The sequence below is a fragment of the Hypanus sabinus genome, chromosome 4 (genome assembly GCF_030144855.1).
Source record: "Hypanus sabinus isolate sHypSab1 chromosome 4, sHypSab1.hap1, whole genome shotgun sequence".
Lineage (NCBI taxonomy): Eukaryota > Metazoa > Chordata > Chondrichthyes > Myliobatiformes > Dasyatidae > Hypanus > Hypanus sabinus.
This window is the reverse complement of record NC_082709.1, coordinates 110,173,633-110,193,797: the sequence shown is the minus strand read 5'-3', so window position 1 is coordinate 110,193,797 and position 20,165 is coordinate 110,173,633. Positions and strand designations below refer to the sequence as shown.

The 20,165-nt window shown below is 40.3% G+C and overlaps 1 protein-coding gene across 2 annotated transcripts in view; it reads right to left on the bottom strand.

The window, feature by feature from the left end:
* Positions 1–20,165, bottom strand: part of rb1 (retinoblastoma 1) — a 294,100-nt gene that overhangs the window by 177,552 nt on the left and 96,383 nt on the right. The window contains exons 13-17 of one of the 2 annotated variants that reach the window (XM_059967858.1): positions 17,347–17,463; positions 17,194–17,250; positions 12,170–12,201; positions 11,998–12,080; positions 548–750 (exon numbers count right to left, since the gene is read on the bottom strand). In XM_059967858.1, the coding sequence (XP_059823841.1) occupies positions 548–750; positions 11,998–12,080; positions 12,170–12,201; positions 17,194–17,250; positions 17,347–17,463 (492 nt within the window). The remainder of the gene's footprint in view (positions 1–547; positions 751–11,997; positions 12,081–12,169; positions 12,202–17,193; positions 17,251–17,346; positions 17,464–20,165) is intronic. The other variant, XM_059967859.1, reaches the window with a different exon arrangement.

The window sequence follows — 20,165 nt, the reverse complement described above, 5'->3', positions numbered from 1 at the left end:
ATAAATAAAGCAACAGGTGGCTATCTCAATCTAACTTATTGCAGACTCAAACAAGGCAATGAACTTCTGTATGTCAGAGAGCAAAAGTCAATATTTTTCTTCATTTTACCAACTGAATGAATCCAAGTTAAAGGTAAGTTTTGCATTCCACAGTTTATAATTTTAGCACTTAACTCCTCATGTTCTGAAGAAAGGACACAGATATGGAACATTAACTGTTATGCTCCATCAGATCTGTTGAGTATTTTTAACAATTTCTGTTTTAATTTCAATCTTCAGCATTTGCCTTTTTTTTTGGCATTTTATCCCGTTTACTAGTACTTAGCTCCTAATTGCAGTTAACATCCAGCTTGTGAATCTCATTTTTAAACCCTCTGTTCTATAGATAAACAATTGTATATATGACTTTCAGACTGCTATATATTTAACAGCAAACAGTGCTCACAATTTTCAAACAACAACAGATCCAAAAAGAACATCAAGTAACACTTTCATGTAACCTCATGAGCAAATATCATCATCTGCAAATGGGGAAAAAAATACTTACTGACTGCCAAGCAATAGATTCCATGATCCTGTGTTCACACCTTTCCACATGCTTGATCATTTCTCGCGTTAGATTGGGTTCTGCTTTAATGAAGCTCTCAATAACCTTGTAAAATTCATAAGCCTTTATATCAAATACTCGAAGGATCCAGGGAAAAGAGAGATCAGTCTCTGCTTGAATGTTGCTCTTCAATGACATGTTCCCTAAAAACAAATTTTAAAACATTCTACATCCAGTAATTCCATGAATATGCAAGCTACGTTATTTACTTTCTATATTATTGGTATTCTTCAAATGTGCTTTAACTCCCCTTTAAACAATAAGTTATCATCCATATAGAACTTGACAGCTTTGATACTGCTGCTTGAAATGTTTAAAAAAAAACAGGATTGAGAGGACAAACTGCCATTGAACAAAAACTAAAGAACAAACAAAATTATCTGAATTCTTCATTTATTTAACTTCAATGTGAAATCATGATAAGAAACTCTACCAGCAACTTGGATTAAGTCAAAATGGAACAGCTTCCCATTTTGAGGCATCATAACACATCCATGTTTCCAGGACTAAGTATGATGTAGAAAATCACATTAAGTGAATAAGGAAACATGAGTAGATTTGTTAATCTAGCTTTTTGGAGACTCAAACAAGTCAATGTGAAGAAATCCTGGTAGTTCTGCAGAAAAAAGTGAGCATTTCTCTAGGTGAATACTGGCAAGTTTGAGATTTCCACCTATGTTAAAACACAAATGTCTCAAACCTGCTGATAAGTCATCATCAGTTATTCAAAGTCGACTTTCCACCACAGGAATCCAGCAGTGGAGCATAATTTTGTGGGAATTCCAAATCATTTACACTGGAGAGGAACAGTTGTTTACAATTTTAAGTTCTAGTTAACGTTCTGGGATCTACTTTAGCAGAAACAGGTACTTTTCCAAACCCTTCATGATAAAATACTCCATTGCATTTTAAAATACCAATCCTCACTCAAGCAATTTATTGCTTTATGGTACTAAGATAAAACAACTTCCAGGAAATTAATGTGATGGTCAATGGACATTTGGAGTTATGGCTTTGGTTTACATCTCAATAACATTCCCAGCAAATATTAATTTTCTCAGTGCTGGGTCTCCTCTGTATACTGTAACACTGATTTAACCCGTCTAAGTTGTGCAAAATGAGAAACTACCCATCCAAGAAACATAAATCCATTAATGTCATTTGAATAGGAATGCAAGGTCAAGATTTCCATTTTCAGGTTCTATATTAATGACATTTTACACTCACTGGCCCATAAAGCAATTGTTTAAATTGTTTCTTATAATACAGGATTGAAATTGCATCATTTGTTGATAAATTAAATCCCTGTGGAAAAATGAATCGGCAAATTATACTACTTACACAAAAAACTACAGTCCTTCAACTAATGTTGAAGCATATTTATTAAATATGTACTATTATTCCAATGCTTATAAATAAGCCCAACTGAAAGTAACAATAGTACAGCACTGGACAGGCTATTCGACTCATGATATTGTGCTGAACATGATGCCAATTTAAGCTAAATGTACTCCTCCTGTGTATCATCCATATCTGTCCATTCCCCTCATATTTATGAATCTACCTAAAAGCCTTTTAAATTCCATAAAACTTCCTGCTACACCTGGTAACCCATTCCAGGCATCTGCCACTCGACGTAAAAACTTGCCCCTCACATTGCCTTTAAACTTCCCTCTTCTAACATTAAAATTATGTCTTCTGGTACTTGACACTCCTAAACCTTTACTGCACCCTTTCCAGTCTTCATATCATTCCTATAATGGGATAAACAGAACAGCGCACAATTCTTCAAGTGCAGTTTGACTGAAGTTTTATATACTGTAGTTGCAACAGGACTCAACACTCCTGCCAATAAAGGAGGGTAAACCTTCTTTACCACCTTGTCCACCTGTGCAGCCACTTCCAATGAGCTATGGACCTGGACTCCAAGATCACTCTGTGCCTCAATGCATTAATTGTTACCATTTCTTAATTGAATTGACTTTATTTCTTACATCCTACACATACTTGAGGAGTAAAAATCTTTATGTTATGTCTTTGTCTAGATGTGCAATGTGCAATCACAGTAATTTATAATCATTTGTAATAAATAGAACACTCAAAGTAACATAGAAACACACTCATATTAGCACAGGTTAATCAGTCTGATGGCCCTATGGAAGAAGCTGCCCTAAAGCCTGTTGGTCCTGACTTTTATGCTGCAGTATCATTTCCCGGATGGTAGCAGCTGGAATAGATTGTGACTGGGGCGACTTGAGTCCCTAATGATCCTTTGGGCCCTTTTTACACACCTGTCTTTGTAAATGTCATGAATCATGGGCTGTCCGCACCACTCTCTGCAGGTTCCTGGGATTAAGGGAGGTACAGTTCCCATACCAGGCAGTGATGCAGCTGGTCAGGATGCTCTCAATAGTGCCCCTGTAGAAAGTTCTTGGGATTTCGATTAGCATTAACTGTATACTTTCTCCTTTCATTTGATCTCTCAAAGTGCAAAACCACAAACTTGCCTGGATTAAATTCTATCTGTCACTTCTCTGCCTAGATCTGTACCTGATCTACTGTACATCTTGCTGTATTCTTTGATAATCATTTCCACTTGCTACAACTCCATCAATCTCAGTGTCATCCACACACTTGCTCATCCAAATCAATGATATTTATCACAAACAGAGGTCCCAGCACTAAAACTTGAGAAAACCACTTGTCATGGACCTCCAACTGAAATAACGGCCTTCCTTCCACCTCTACTCTCTGCCTTCTATGGACAAGCCAGTTCCAATTCACCCTGAATCCCATGCACCTTTTACCATGAGGGACCTCATAAAATACCTAACTGAAGTCTGTCGTGACCTACCCCGTACAAATCCATGCCACCTGTCCCTAAGCAGGCCATGCTTTTTCAAATGTGCATAAATTCTATTTCTCAGTATCCTCTTCAATAGCTTCCCAACCATTGACTCAATAGCCTACAGTTACCTAGATTATCCTTATTTCGGATTCGGAACAAGAAGGCAGTGTGAGAGCACCTGAGGATTTCCAGCGGGAAGACATTTTGAGTTCTCGGTGAAGAGAGAGGCCAGACTGCGCAGGAGCGTGACATCAGCCAGTTGAGCGTGAACAGTTTAAAAAGACGGCAGCCATATCCAGCGGGCAGCATTGGGAGCAGGCAGCGGAGTGAGAGGCAGCAGAGTGAAAGGGCTTCGGTGGTAACAGGACAAGGTGAGGCAGTTGTTGATTGCAAAAGGAGGTAGTATGTGTGTGAGGCCAGTTTTCTGTGGTCGGTGTCAGATGTGGGAGGTCCTGGGGTCTCCCGGCGTCCCAGACGGCCACATCTGCACCCGATGCATCGAGATGCAACTCCTAAGGGGCCGTGTTAGGGAACTGGAGCTGCAGCTCGATGACCTTCGTCTGGTCAGGGAGAGTGAGGAGGTGATAGAGAGGAGTGACTGGCAGGTGATCACTCCGGGGCCGTGCAGGACAGAGGAATGGGTCACAGTAAGGAGAGGGAAGGGCAAGAGTCAGGTACCAGAGAGTACCCCTGTGGCTGTATCCCTTGACAATCAGTACTCCTGTTTGAGTACTATTGGGGGGGGACAGCCTACCTGGGGGAAGCAACAGTGGCCGTGCCTCTGGCACAGAGTATGGCCCTGTGGCTCAGAAGGGTAGGGAAGGGAAGAGGAAGGCAGTAGTGATAGGGGACTCTATAGTCAGGGGTTCAGACAGGCGATTATGTGGATGCAGGGAAGAAACTCAGATGGTAGTTTGCCTCCCAGGTGCCAGGGTCCAGTACGTTTCTGATCGCGCCCAAGACATCCTGCAATGGGAGGGAGAACAGCCAGAGGTCGTGGTACATATTGGTACCAATGACAGAAGTAGGAAAAGGGAAGAGGTCCTGGAAGAATACTACAGGGAGTTAGGAAGAAAGTTGAAAAGCAGGGCCTCAAAGGTAGTAATCTCGAGATTACTGCCTGTGCCACGCGACAGTGAGAATAGGAATAGAATGAGGTGGAGGATTGGAGCAGGGGGCAGGGATTCAGATTTCTGGATCATTGGGACCTTTTTTGGGGCAGGTGTGACCTGTACAAAAAGGATGGGTTGCACTTGAATCCCAGGGGGACCAATATCCTGGCAGGCAGGTTTGATAGAGCTGTTGGGAGGGTTTAAACTAGTTTGGCAGGGGGGTGGGAATCAGAATGTGAGTGCAGAGATTAAGCTAGAAGAACAAGGGCATGATGCTAAGAGTTCTGAGTTGATGAGGAAGGACAGGCAGGGGACAGAACATAATGGTAGCCAGTTAAAGGGGTTAAAATGTGTCTATTTCAATGCTAGGAGTATTAAGAACAGGGATTAGTACGTGGAACTACAATGTTGTGGCAGTTACTGAAACTTGGTTGGAGGAAGGGCAGGTCCCCGGGTTCAGGTGTTTTAAAAGGAACAGAATGGGAGGTAGAAAAGGTGGGGGGGGGGGAGAGAGTTGCATTGCTGGTCAAGGATAGTATCACGGCTATAGAAAGGGAGGATGCTGCAGAGGGAGTGTCCACTGAGTTGGTGTGGGTGGAAGTCAGAAATAGGAAGGGAACAACCATTGTGCTGAGAGTAGTCTATAGGCCCCCAAATAGCCCTCGGGACACTGCGGAGCAGATAAGCAGGCAGATTTTAAAATGGTGCAGGAAATACAGGGTAGTAGTTATGGGTGATTTCAACTTTCCTCATATTGACTGGCACCCCCTGAGGGCAAGGGGGATAGATGGGGCTGAATTTGTCAGGTGTGTTCAAGAAGGATTCCGGACCGGCAGATGAGAGGAGCGGCCATACTGGATCTAGTTCTGGGTAATGAACCTGGTCAGGTGACAGACCTCTTGGTGGGGGAGCATTTTGGTGAGAGTGACCACAACTCCCTTAGCTTCAGCATAGCTATGGAAAGGGATAAAATCAGACAAAATGGGGAAGTGCTTAACTGGGGAAGGGCTAACTATGAAGGGATGAGGCAGGAACTAGTGAGAGTAAATTGGAAACAGATGTTCAAGGGTGAAAGCACAGAAGTAATGTGGAGGAAGTTTAGGGACCACTTGTGCTGGGTTCAGGATAGGTTTGTCCCACTGAGACAAGGAAAAAATGGTAGGAAAAGGGAACCATGGCTGATGAAACATGTAAGGCAACTCATCAAGAAGGAAAAGGAAGCATATGTTAGATAGAAGAAGCAGGAAGTAGGAGGGGCTTATGAGGAATATAGGGTAGCCAGGAAGGAGCTAAAGAAAGGACTTTAGCTCGAAGGGGGCATGAGAAGGCTTTGGCATATAGGATTAAGGAGACCCCCAAGGCGTTCTATGCGTATGTGAAGAATAGTAGGATGACGAGAACGAAGGTGGGACTGCTAAAGGATAAAGAGGGCAACATGTGCCTGGAGGCAGAGGAGGTTGGGGAGGTCCTAAATGAATACTTTGCTTCAGTATTCACAAGTGAAAAGGATCTTGATCAGGATGAGGTCGAAGTTGAGCGGGACTGTGTACTAGACAATGTGGAGATTAAGGAAGAAGTGCTGGATCTTCTTAAAAACATTAAGATTGATAAATCCCCAGGGCCGGATATGATACACCCAGGTTGTTGTGGGAATTGAGAGAAGAGATCGTAGGAGCATTAGCTATGATCTTTGAATCCTCGTTGGCTGCAGGGAAAGCGCCAGAGGACTGGAGAATGGCAAATGTAGTTCCCTTGTATAAAAAAGGTAACAGGGAGAAACCTGGGAACTATAGACTGGTGAATCTTACGTTGGTTGTATGCAAACTACTGGAAAAGATTCTTAAAGATAGGATCTACGAGCATTTGAAGAAGTACAGTCTACTCAGGGATAGTCAACATGGCTTTGTGAAGGGAAGATCATGCCTCACGAGCCTGATTGAGTTTTTTGAAGAGGTAACAAAAGAAATTGATGAGGGTAGGGCAGTGGATGTGGTCTACATGGACTTTAGCAAAGCATTTGACAAGATCCCTCATGAGAGACTCATCCAGAAAGTCATGAGGCATGGGATCAGTGGAACCTTGACTGTTTGGATAAAAAATTGGTTTAAAGGAAGAAACCAGAGGGTATTTGTGGAAGGAAAGTATTCTGCCTGGAGGTCAGTGATTAGTGGAGTGCCGCAAGGATCTGTCCTGGAACCCCTGCTATTTGTGGTTTTTATAAATGACAAATATGTAGAGGCAGAAAGATGGGTGAGTAAGCTTGCGGATGACACGAAGATTGGAGGAGTTGTGGATGGAGCTGTAAGTGGTCGAAGGTTGCAAGAGGATATAGACAGGCTGCAGAGTTGGGCAGAAAAATGGCAGATGGAGTTCAATCCGGATAAGTGTGAGGTGATGCATTTTGGAAGGACAAACCAGAAGACTGAGTACAGGATTAACGGTCAGTTACTTAAGAGTGTGGATGAACAAAGGGACCTTGGGGTTCAAATCCATACATCCCTCAAGGTCGCTGCACAGGTTGATAGGGTAGTTAAGAAGGCCTATGGAATGCTAGGCTTCATTAACAGGGGGATTGAGTTCAAGAGTAGAGAGGTCATGTTGCAACTCTACAAATCTCTGGTGAGACTTAGAGTATTGTGTTCAATTCTGGTCACCTCATTATAGGAAGGATGTGGAAGCTATGGAGAGGGTGCAGAGAAGATTTACCAGGATGTTGCCTGGATTGGAGAACAAGTCATTTGAAGCAAGGTTAGCAGAGCTGGGACTTTTCTCTTTGGAGCGTAGAAGAATGAGAGGGGACTTGATAGAGGTCTACAAGATCATGAGAGGCATAGATAGGGTGGACAGTCAGTACCTGTTTCCCAGGGCACGAATAGCAAACACCAGAGGGCATATGTACAAAATTAAGGGAAGGAAGTTTAGGGGAGAAATCAGGGGTAATTTTTTTTTTTTTTTACACAGAGGGTTGTGAGTGCCTGGAATGACTTGCCAGGGATGGTGGTGGAGGCTAAAACATTAGGGGTACTTAACAGCCTCTTGGACAGGCACATGGATGAAAGAAAAATGGAGGGTTATGGGGTAGTGTGGGTTTAGTACTTTTTTTTAAGGATTATATGGGTCAGCACAACATGGAGGGCTGAAGGGCCTGTACTGTGCTGTAGTGTTCTATGGTTCCCTTCTTGAATAACACTCCCTGTGTTGTCGTCAAAGCCCCAGCAATCTCCTCACTTGCTTCTTTCAATATTCTGGGATATTGCCATCAGGTTTTGGGCTCTGATACACCTTAATGCCTCTCAGAAGACTAAGCACTACCTCCACGTTAATCTCAAAATATCGCAGGACATTGGCATGTTTTGACTATCCTCACTAAAGTACCTATTTAGTACCTTAGACATTTGCTCTGACTCCTTGCACAGATTCCCTCCTTAATCCTTGAATGGAGCTACCCTTTTCTTTGTCATCATACAAAATGGTATGGAATTAGCCAAGACCCCGCTCCCTAGGACATTTTACGGCACATTTTAGCCTTCCTAGTTGCCTGTCTGACCACTTCCTTACCATCTTAATATTCCACAAGATTCAATTTGATTTTAGCTTCCTAAACCTTACATATGCTTCCTTTATCTTTCTGACCAAATTTAGGATATTTTAAGTCATCCAAGGCTCCCCTACCTTAGCATTCTTGTCCTTACCCCGTACAAGAACATACCGATCCAGAACTCGGGATCAGACAACCTTTGAATAACTCGCAAGTTATATGTGGACTCCTCCAACAGCAACTACTCTCAGTCAACAGCCCTTCACTCCTGTCTCGTCCTTTCATAATTTGCCTTCTCCACAATTTAGTAGTCTTCCGCAAGATTCAATTTTATCTTTATCCATAACTATCTTGAAACATAATGAGTCATGGTCATTACCATCAAAACATTCACCCACTATCAGGTCTGTCACCTGGCCAGGCTTATTTCCCAAAACTAGGTCCAGTATCAAAGAGGTTCCAGTCAGTACTGGGGAAGTTAACATCACCTACTATGACAACGCTGTTATTTCAGCAATATTATTCCATAATCTGTCTATATATCAGTTTTCTTGGTGGCTACTGAAGAGCCTATAGTATAATCCCATGGACTTAATTGTACAAATCCTATTTCTGAGCTCCATTCAAATGGCCTACGGATGAGCCCACCAGTGTGTCCTCTCTGAGTACTGCTGTACTATTCTCCCTTATTAGCAGTGCAACCCCTCCACCTCTTTCACCCCTTTCTCTATCACACCTAAATCAACTAAATCCTGATACATTGATCTGCCAGTCCTCTCCCTCACGCAACCAGCTTTCTGTGGTAGTAACAACAGTGTGATTCCACATACTGATCCAGGCTCTAAACTCATCCTCCTTACCCATAATACTCTTAGTATTGAAATAAACACGTTTCACCCTATCAATCTAACAACGTTTATTAGTCTGTTCCTTGCTGTAATTTTCTTTCAGTCTTGTCATACCATTTTTCTTGCCCTCAGCCCTACCACCTGTTGCTCCGTTGTGGTTCCCATCTGCCTACTTTGGCATTCAATAAAAGTTTAACACTTTAGATGTTCTTCTACGCTTCCTACATAAAGGCATCAAATACACTCTTATTATTAGGATCACTTCCATACCAAATTATTTCCAAAAATGTTGTGATATATTAGAAATACAGACACCCTAGATTTCTCTTAATATAGATTTTGTTTCAAATGTTTATTTTTGTCTCTGCATAAATGTGTCAGTAACAAAGAGCAAATTTTAGATTTCCAAGCATTCACATTTCAAAAATATTAAATGTTGTAGAGATTTTTTTGTATTTCATTAAAGAAAGTAATATATTAAGTAATTGATCACTTTTCAATAAAAACGTGATTTCTTTGTAGATATATAACCCAGTGCATGATGAAACAAAGTTAACAAATGGATGGTAATGATCAATAACAGAATGAGTTCAATAAACTAAAATCATTAACTGAAACAGAAATGGGTGTAGAAGGAATCAAACTGGGCAAAGGACAACCATACTAAAAAGTCAGGGCGTGGCAGATGTGACAGTTTAACCTTCAAATCATCAAGAGTGAGCTCAGCAACAAGACTTAAGGCCGTCATCTTGCAACAGCAAGCACTCTCTCAATAAAACATTTTGCAGTAGACAAGAGTTTGTCCAAGCTCTTCCAATGAAACACAAAGAAACTGGAAAGGATGAGGATCTAACACGCAGTGATTGGCTACAGAAACTGAGTGTAGCAGATGGGAGATACATTTTCACTTTACAGAATTTTTTTTACTTGTGCCTAAGACTTCTGCACAATACTGTATTTAACAAATCCTCTGTACACTAAAGGAATAAAATTTATTTTGAATTATAAGACTGAATTTCAAATGCTACATCATGCTTTATTGTTTTATTTTCAACTTGTCTTATGACATCATGAAACAAACACAAGGATAGCTTTTTTTAAATTTAGGGGATGGCATAATTAAGCTTCAAGTTAAGTTTTTTTCATAAGCAATGACCAAGCAATTGGTTAGAATACCTTGTGCATCTCAAACTTAAAAGCTTACTTCACTCCACATTTTACTTTATGCACTCTTTTTGCTATTGTATTGTGGACATGCTTCATGTTACATAGGAAGTAGACATTTGGAATGTCCAGCTGTTACCTGCTGAATATCAAATGTGGAATAACAAGGAAACCACAAAATATTCACTTTATCATTTCCATCTATCAACATGCACGCCATTTAATAAGCAGTGGAAGCTTAGTCCCACTACAACCCTCCCCCCCCCCCCCCCCCCCGCCAACCCCGGGCTATGACAACCTCAAAAGCCTCTGACAACTAACTCCAGCTTCTTAGCAACCAAGCTCAGTGGAACAGTATCTATTCACAGGAGAAGGGGAAAATGTAGGTTACTGGCAACTTGAATCCAGTTGCTTCAGGCAGATGGAGATCATCAGCCGTGGTTGGCAGCTTACCTAAGAGAAGGAAAACTGATCTCAAACTTCTGCTCCCTTGTGGTTATACCCACTCATAGGGAAAGCTTCAGGAATAAATCCTGAGGGGTGGAGCAGGGAGGAGTTTGCTAAATGGACAACAGCTTGCTCTCCATATCGTACTGCCCTGGCCTGTGTACTGACTTGACAACTAGGATGCTACATCCAAGGGTCTCTATCAACATGGCAGCCTACAGTATATCTTGAGCCACAAGGAACTACACATACAAACAGATGGTATAAAAATGTTTATAGACATGGATAGAATGCTCATTAACTGGCAGGCTTTGAAACTGTAGTAGTTATGATGGTTTGCAAGTAAAATAAAGATTCAAAAAATATTATATCAAAGATTAAAGGTTATCCTGAACAACTTCTTTTATAGAGTGGCAAACAGCTGAAACATGCAACTGAAGAAAAACAGTCAACAAAAAAAAGGTTTGATTCCAATGTCATAGGAAAAAGTTTAAATGAGTTTGACATTTTGCAGGAATTTCTTTTTTGTCAATAGTGTTTCACTCAATGATGCAATAATACTACTCTGAAACTTGAACAATATCAACACAGTAATTACAAAAGTTAATTTCATGAAATTCCTTAATTTATCAGCCACAGATCGGACGTGTGCTTATGAAACCAGCAAGAGATGCATTACCTGGATTTTATGCAAGTCTCTATGTAGAAAAATATAGAACTGGGATGATCACATGAAGCTTAATGCAAGGACGAGTTAATATTTACAGATAGCAGTAACTTGTAATTTCTAATATCTTAAAGACAAGTGCAACAGAATGACAGGAAGAATACCTCTGCCAGTTTTCTTCTAGATTATGCAAATCTTAATTTGAAAACAGATTAATGCTCCATCATCACTGCGTCAATACCATGGAGCACTTGTCAAAAATCAACACAGGTATACCCTCAACACAAAGATTAAATGCAATTAGTGTCATCTTGCTCTGCACTTTTCCCAGGGCTTTCATTTCCCCAGTGCTTTAGTAATTGGGCCACATTCAAGATATGATTTAATGAAATCAATATCAGTTTTGACACAATAGCATTAATTATATTTGATTAATAAGGCTATTCTTTTAGAATCCTGTTTATTTTTGCAGCAGCTTTGCCCATTGATAACACATGGGGAAATAAATCCTATGTTAGATTTTCAGTTGACCATTTTAAGGTTGAACCAGTTTATTCCAATGGCATAGGATTGATAGCTGCAAATGCCAGACTGAGGAACAAAATAGGAAAAGAAAGAAATAGAGACCCATAGAGCCTAGAGAATATCTGAGAATATCAGTTATGCTGTTCGACAACCAAGAAAGGTAAATGAAAGTGTATTAAGGCAGAACTAAAAGGCTTATACGACAAAACATTTAAAATTGAAATCTCATTCATATACTTACAGGTAGCTCCATACGTGGTCATAACAACTTCTACAGCACAGGCAAGAAGGGATCCATGAAAAGTAGCATCATTTAACAACTTGCTACAAAGAAAATGGAAGCAATTACTTTAAAAGCGTTCATTTAAAACAAAACTGCATTAAGACTTTTGAAAAAAAATTTATAAATTTACCTAAAATTTTGAACAGAAAGTCGCTTTTCTTCCTGCAAGAATCAAACAGAGAGAGTAAACTACATAATGCAGAGGATATAGCTGATCGGAAATACTAATAAAGCAATTACTCCAAGGAATATGCGTTTACTCAAAATATGCGTAATTAGTTGCAAAATTTTTGGAAGACCTTACAAGTTTTCTTGAATCAGATGATAAATCTGAACTAAACTGAACATTCCTAGATTGTTTCAATTACTTTGTGGTTTTATATTCTCCATTTTTCAGTTTGCAGTTTTGCGGTTTGTGTGATTTATTTAGAACCATAGAACATTACAGCACAGAAACAGGCCTTTTGGCCTTTCTTGGCTGTGCCGAACCATTTTTCTGCCTAGTTCCACTGACCTGGACCTGGACCATATCCCTCCATACTCCTTTCATCCATATACCTGACCAACTTTTTCTTAAATGTCAAAAGTGAGCCTGCATTCACCACTTCATCTGGCAGCTCATTCCACACTCCCACCACTCTGCATGAAGAAGCCCCCCCCCCCATGTTCCCTTTAAACTTCTCCCCCTTCACCCTTAACACATGACTTCTGTTTTTTTCCTCCCCTAGCCTCAGTTTCTTTTTTCTTTTTCTTTTTTTGTGCATTGGATCTTTGAATAGATTCCATGGTGTTTTTTTGTTTCATGGCTGTCTACGTGGGAAGACAAATGTCAGGGAGAGGGCCATATACTGCATACGTACTTCGATAATAAATGTACTTTGAACCTTTGCAATCATTACAGATAGCCTTATCTGTACTTCACCATACTTAAATCATAACTGACATCACTGTCATATGATGCACTACAGAGGCCTTGTTTACTCCTGATGGATGTTGAAGGTCCTACTACACTGCTTGAATATAATTATTATATTTATGAAATTGTATCAGGCCAACGTATGTCCACATTGAATAATAACATCCAAGAAACAAAAGTAAGGAAATACACACTACTGACCTGAATGTGGGGGGAACAAAGCATGATACAAGAATTTGCTGATGATACACAATTCAGAAGAGAAGTAAGCATCAGGAAGAAGAAGAATAAAGATGACAGAGATGGACTAATGCAGTGCGCAAACACATAGCAAGTGAAATTCAACACAGTCAAGTATGTGCTGACGGATTTTAGAAGGAAGAATAAGGAACGAGAAAGGATATTTTAAAATTTACTGAACCTCAAGGAATACTGAACACTCAGCAGGTCAGGTAGTATTTTTCTGTTCAAGAATGGCTAATTACTCCAACAGTTTACCCTCAATTAGCAAAATGATGGAAGAGGTTGTCCCAGTGCTGTCAAATAGCACATATTAATAAACTGCTCACTATCATTTAAGATTTAATTTCACTAAGTCCACTCCAGCTAATCTCAAACAAGGGCAAAAGAGCAAAGATTCTAGAAGCAAGGTTGGCTGCCTTGACAACATAGCACTATTTAACCAAGTATGAAGTAAAGGGTCCTAATAGTATCAAGTTGTGTATTGGCACATGGTCAAGTGGTGTTGACCTAATGATCTGAAAGTCACTAGTTCGAGCCTCAGCTAAGGTAGTGTGTTGTGTCCATGAGCAAGGCACTTAACCACACATTGCTCTGCGACGACACCGGTGCCAAGCTGTATAGGTCCTAGTGCCTTTCCCTTGAACAACATCGGAGGCATGAAGAGGGGAGACTTGCAGCATGGGTAACTGCCAGTCTCCCATACAATCCTGCCCGGGCCCAGAAACTTTCCAAGGCACAAATCCATGGTCTCTTGAGGCTAACAGAGATATACACACACACACACACACACACATATATATATATATATATATATATATCTCAAGTACAGTATAAAACAGCCCATTGGTGGAAACATACTTAACAATTTGTTTGCAATCATCTCCACGCCAGCATATCAATTCAGAAGTTCCCCAGTGGAGTATGTTACATTCACTGCTTCTTAATGTTCTTTCCTCTTTCACAAAGATTAGACTTGCAGCACTTTTTTCACAATTGGAGAGTGTCCATTTATATCCACTTTGCAAATGCATACAGAATGCAAATGAAAATGTACAGATTTGGGCTGACAGAAGAAAACAAGCGGAAACCAATAACTCCTCATACACTTAGCGGCATCATCAGTGCTGAATCAAACACAAATCTCCCAAGGAATTGCCTCTGAAAGCTAACTGGACCAGTACACAAGCAATACAGCTAAGCACAGGTCAAAATTTTGGTATCCTGCAAGGAATGACTCTTGCAATTCTCAAAACTACCGTAAATTCCTGTGTATAAGCCGACTCCCATTTTCAAGGTTAAAAAAGTGTCTTTTTCATGTTACCTTTGTATAAGCCGACCCCTTTTGTAGAGGTTTTTGATTTAACCAGAAAAGATCACAAGATCTCACATGCCGTTACTCAGCTTTGCTGGATCTGGACCCTGGAAATTTTGTGAAACAGTACCTGCTAACAAAACAGGCCTACACATTGTAGAGTGTTATAAGCAAATTCTTAATAAATAAATCAAGGAGGGAAGTTTTGGATTGGGTTCCCAATGGTAAAGAATCCTCTGAAATGTAATCCCTGTGAAACCATCTAGCACCCATTGTAACCTCGTTAAAACATAACCTGGGGTGGTGGGATCAGTACATGCACTCAGTATTGAGTTTGCGACCACCATGTACAAAAGATTAAAACGAATGTGATATGATGCTGGCTTCAAGCTGAAGGTTGTTGATTTTGCTAAAGGAACAAACAATTCTGCAGCTGCTAAGAAGTTTAGTGTAAACAAGAAACAGGTGAGAGAGGGGAGAAAGGTAGAGGACACACTGAGGGAAATGCCAAAGACGAAATGTACAAACTGTGGGAAAACATGCCAGTGGCCAGAACTGGAAGAATAAGTTTTAGAGTGGGTGAATCACCAGCGATCGTCTGGATGCATTGCTACCAGAGAAATTATTTGAGTTCAAGCGTTGAAATGGGCCGAAAAACACTGTGAGGTCAGCAAAAATTTCAAAGCTACACGAAGTTGGTGCACCTGATTTATGAATAGACGTGATCTTGTGTTGAGACAAAAAAACAAAGATTGCACAGAAAATTCCTGCAGGGTGTTGTTGTTTACATTCAAGAACGCTGCTGGATGGACGAAGCGGGTTGCTTGAAGTGGGTTAAAGAGGTATGGCGTCGATGTCCCGAAGGTTTCAGGAAGGAAAAGTTACTACTTGTCTAGGACATGTTCAAAGTGTACTCGTCAGGTGAGACAAAAGCAACATTGAAAGCTGAAAATATGGACATTGCAGTCATCCCCGGTGGTTTGATGTCCGTGCTCCAGCCACTAGATGTGAGTTTAAACAAATCTTTCAAAGAATTAATGCGTCGACAGTGGAACGAATTTGACTCAAAAACAACCAATAAATACAACCTGTCTTCCGTGTATTCATTTTTCCAAAGTTGGCACCCTCTGTATAAGCTGACCCCCTAATTTTAGGACAAAATTTAGGGCCAAATTCTCAGCTCATACATCAGAATCTACAGTATTCTATTAACTTCAAGGGATGTCCAAAGGAATAACTAGATCATTTACCTGAACGTGTAAAACCCCAGCAATATTCAACAAGCTCAAAAATATATTGGAAAAATCAGTCTGCTTGCAAAACCATCCTTCCCTATTTCTTGACTCAGTCTACCACTGACACTGTATGGCTGCAGCTTTTATGCAAATTCCAGTCACCAAGAACGAAAATGCTTGAAGTTTCTTCACCAGTTTATTTTATCTTAACTGTCCACATAGAATGACTACAGAGCTTTGATCTGATCCAGTAGAAATAAGGGTACTTGGGTCTATTTAAAATCACACTGTACCAATGTTCATGCTGCTTTATATTGTGTTTTCACTAGTTTTACTTGTCAGCTCCTGCTACATTTTAATGCTTTAAGAACTGGATCCTAGTCTATTAATAAAATTAGAATGAAATATCTATCAATCACAAGTTAGTGGAGAATACAACTCTGATAGGCCACAATGTGCCAAAGATATCCAGTTTTGAGCTGAAAGATTTGTTCTGAATTTGTTTCTTTTAACTCCAGTGGCATTACCACACCACATAATGCAAAACCAAAGACTTGATTGGAGACTTCAGGAAGTGGAAGTCAGGAGAAAATGCACCAGTCCTCATTGAGGGGTCAGCTGTGGAAAGGGTGAGCAGTTTCAAGTTCCTGTGTGTCAATCTCTCAGAGGATCTCTCCCAGGCCCGACATATTGATGCAATGATGAAGGCGGCATACCAGCAACTATATTTTGTTTGAGAACTCCAGCAAATTTCTAGATGTGCCACGGAAAGCATTCCGTCTGATTTTATCACCAGATCATTTCAAAGGTCTCAAGAAATGAATGAAATTTTGACAAAATTAAATGAATCAGGTGGTAAGAGTTGTATGTTTCAATATCAAATGTGTACTCCAAGGTTAGCTTTATTAATGCTGGGTTTCAAGTCCATTTTTTTACATTATGGAGCAATTGTTGAACTTGATCAATGTCTCTAGATTGATAGTTCAGATTATTAGCCTAATTACATATTCACTATGTTAAAGAAACCTGTGTATAAATTATCTGTTTACGTCTAGCTACCCAAGCTATATTCGTGAAACATGTGGGCATTCTACCTAAATTTAATCAATTTAATGTTGCCTCTTCAACAGCCAGTTCCTTAATAATGAAGGCACATTATAATAGATTCAAATGTCAGACATCCAGCCTTTGATTTACGTTATGCTTAACTTCATTAACTTCTTAACCAGTTAATCATACGGCATCACACCAGAAGTCACACTGAAATTATGCAACCCGATTTCTTTCAAACGTTTCCCAAACGAGGCAGTTAAAATGAAATAAAACAGAGTTGCCAAAGTTTATACATACAGTATACCTGAATTTTTTTTCACATTTCAAATATAAAAACATATTTTTTCAAGGTCCATTGTTAAATATTCCTGTCTATGCTGCAATAAAAAACTTACCGATTTCAACATGGATTCCATAACCCTGTAGTACAACCGTACACCAAGTTTATATCTCTGAAGGAAACAATGCACAAGTTGATGAAGTTAATTAATTTGAAATACAACTGCATATAAGCCATGGAACAGCAAAATCAAAAATTGAATTAATACCTGTGATCCAATCTCTGCCCATCCTTCTCCCACAGTCCGAGCAAAATTCTCCTGAAACCTCTGACCGAAATTCTCCACTCTTTTAGTAATGTTGATGGTGGGATTTATCGTACAATTCTGAAAAAAGTATAAAAATCTGAGGCTAATATTCCTATAATACAAAACACAAACTTATGCATTGTCTTAAAAACATCGGATTTTACATGTTTAAGATATCAGACCAATATTAAGGAATGGAACTTTAGAAAATCCCTCTGCTTCTCAGCACCATCGCTTGTGAAGCAGTGGTCTTGCTTTATTGTTTGGCATGTGAATTCTACAAGTTATAACTTGGGAGTTATAAATACAAACTGGCTAAAAACTATCTATTTTCCAGATGTTTGATTTTTAAAACATTAATATATACAACTGCATATCCAGATTTGTTCCAAAATATTTTACAATGGCACAGCAGCAAAATTTGCCAATTGTGTGGTAATTTTCATTTCAACACTGCAACCAAAACATGACATAATCCAGCCAGTCCAGATACATAGAATTCAAATAGAAAATGCTGGCAGCACTCAGCAGGACAGGCAACAACTATGAGAAGTGAAACCCAGTTAATGTTTCAAGTCAAACACCCTTCATCATAAATGGGGGAGGGGGGTGGAGAGAGAGAGAATTCTTTTGAAGGGTTTTGAACTGGAACATTAACTGTGCTTCTTTTCCAAAAGCTGATTGCTTCCAGCATTTTCTATTTTAATTTCAGATCTGAAGCAATTTTTATTTCCAAACATATTTGTGTTTGTGGATGAATTTCATTGAAGGCAGTGAATTTTCAAGGTTAGAATTTGGCAAAACATGAGAGATGCAACTAATTTTTTTTTCACTTTATTTAAGTTCTGCATTTAGAGCTTTAGCTTTCTTTCCTTTACGTTGCTAGTCTGTTGTGAACAAATCACTTCCCAATGTTAATTATGTTAGAAACATAGAAGCACAGAAAACCTACAGCATAATACAGGCCCTTCGGCCCACTAAGTTGTGATGAACATGTCCCCACCTTAGAAATTACTAGGCTTACCTATAGCCCTCTATTTTACTAAGCTCCATGTACCTATCTAAAAGCCTCTTAAAAGACCCTGTCATATCCTCCTTCACCACAGTTGCCGACAGCCCATTCCACACACTCACCATTGTCTGAGTAAAAAACTTACCCCTGACATCTCCTCTGTACCTACTCCCCAGCACCTTAAACCTGTGTCCTCTTGTGGCAACCATTTCAGCCCTGGGAAAAAGCCTCTGATTATCCACACAATCAATGCCTCTCATCCTCTTGTACACTTTTATCAGGTCACCTTTCATCCTTCTTTGCTCCAAGGAGAAAAGGCCAAGTTCACTCAACCTATTCTCATAAGGCATGCTCCCCAATCCAGGCAACATCCTTTGTAAATCTCCTCTGCACCCTTTATATGGCTTCCACATCCTTCCTATAGTGAGGCAACCTGAACTGAGCACAGTACTCCAAGTGGGGTCTGACCAGGGTCCTATATAGCTGCAACATTACCTCTTGGCTCCTACATTCAATTCCACAATTGATGAAGGTCAATACACCATACACCTTCTTAACCACAGAGTCAATCTGCGCAGCTGCTTTGAGTGTCCTATGCACTTGGACCCCAAGATCCCTCTGATCCTCCACACTGCCAAGAGTCTTACCATTAATACTATATTCTGCCATCATATTTGACCTACCAAAATGAACCACTTCACACTTATCTGAGTTGAACTCCATCTGCCACTTCTCAGCCCAGTTTTGCATCCTATCAATGTCCTGCTGTAATCTCTGACATCCCTCCAACTATCCACAATGCCTCCAACCTTTGTGTCATCAGCAAACTGACTAACCCATCCCTCCACTTCCTCATCCAGGTCATTTATAAAAATCACAAAGAGTAAGGGTCCCAGAACAGATCCCTGAGGCACGCCACTGGTGACCGAACTCCAAGCAGAATATAACCCGCCTACAACCACTCTTTGCCTTCTGTGGGCAAGCCAGTTCTGGATCAACAAAGCAATGTCCCCTTGGATCCCATGCCTCATTACTTTCTCAATAAGCCTTGCATGGAGTACATTATCAAATGCCTTGCTGAAATCCATATACACTACGTCTACTGCTCTACCTTCAGCAATGTGTTTAGTCACATCCTCAAAAAATTCAATCAGGCTCGTAAGGCACGACTTGCCCTTGACAAAGCCATGCTGGCTATTCCTAATCATATTATGTCTCTCCAAATGTTCATAACTCCTACCTCTCAGGATCTTGTCCATCAACCTACCAACCACTGAGGTAAGACTCACTGGTCTATAATTTCCTGGGCTATCTCTACTCCCTTTCTTGAATAAAGGAACAACATCCACAACCATCCAGTCCTCTGGAACCTCTCCCAACCTCATTTATGATGCAAAGATCATCGCCAAAGGCTCAACAATCTCCTCCCTCGCCACCCACAGTAGCCTGCTGTACATCTCATCCGGTCCTGGCGACTTAGGGAACTTGATGCTTTCCAAAAGCTCCAGCGCATCCTCTTTCTTAACATCTACATGCTCAAGCTGTTCAGTCTGCTGCAAGTCATCCTTACAATCACCAAGATCCTTTTCCATAGTGAATGCTAAAGTAAAGTATTCATTAAGTACCTCTGCTATTTCCTCCGGTTCCATACACACTTCCCCACTGTCACACTTGACAGGTCCTATTCTTTCACGTCTTATCCTCTTTCTCTTCACATACTTGTAGAATGCCTTGGGGTTTTCCTTAATTCTGCCCTCGAAGGCTTTCT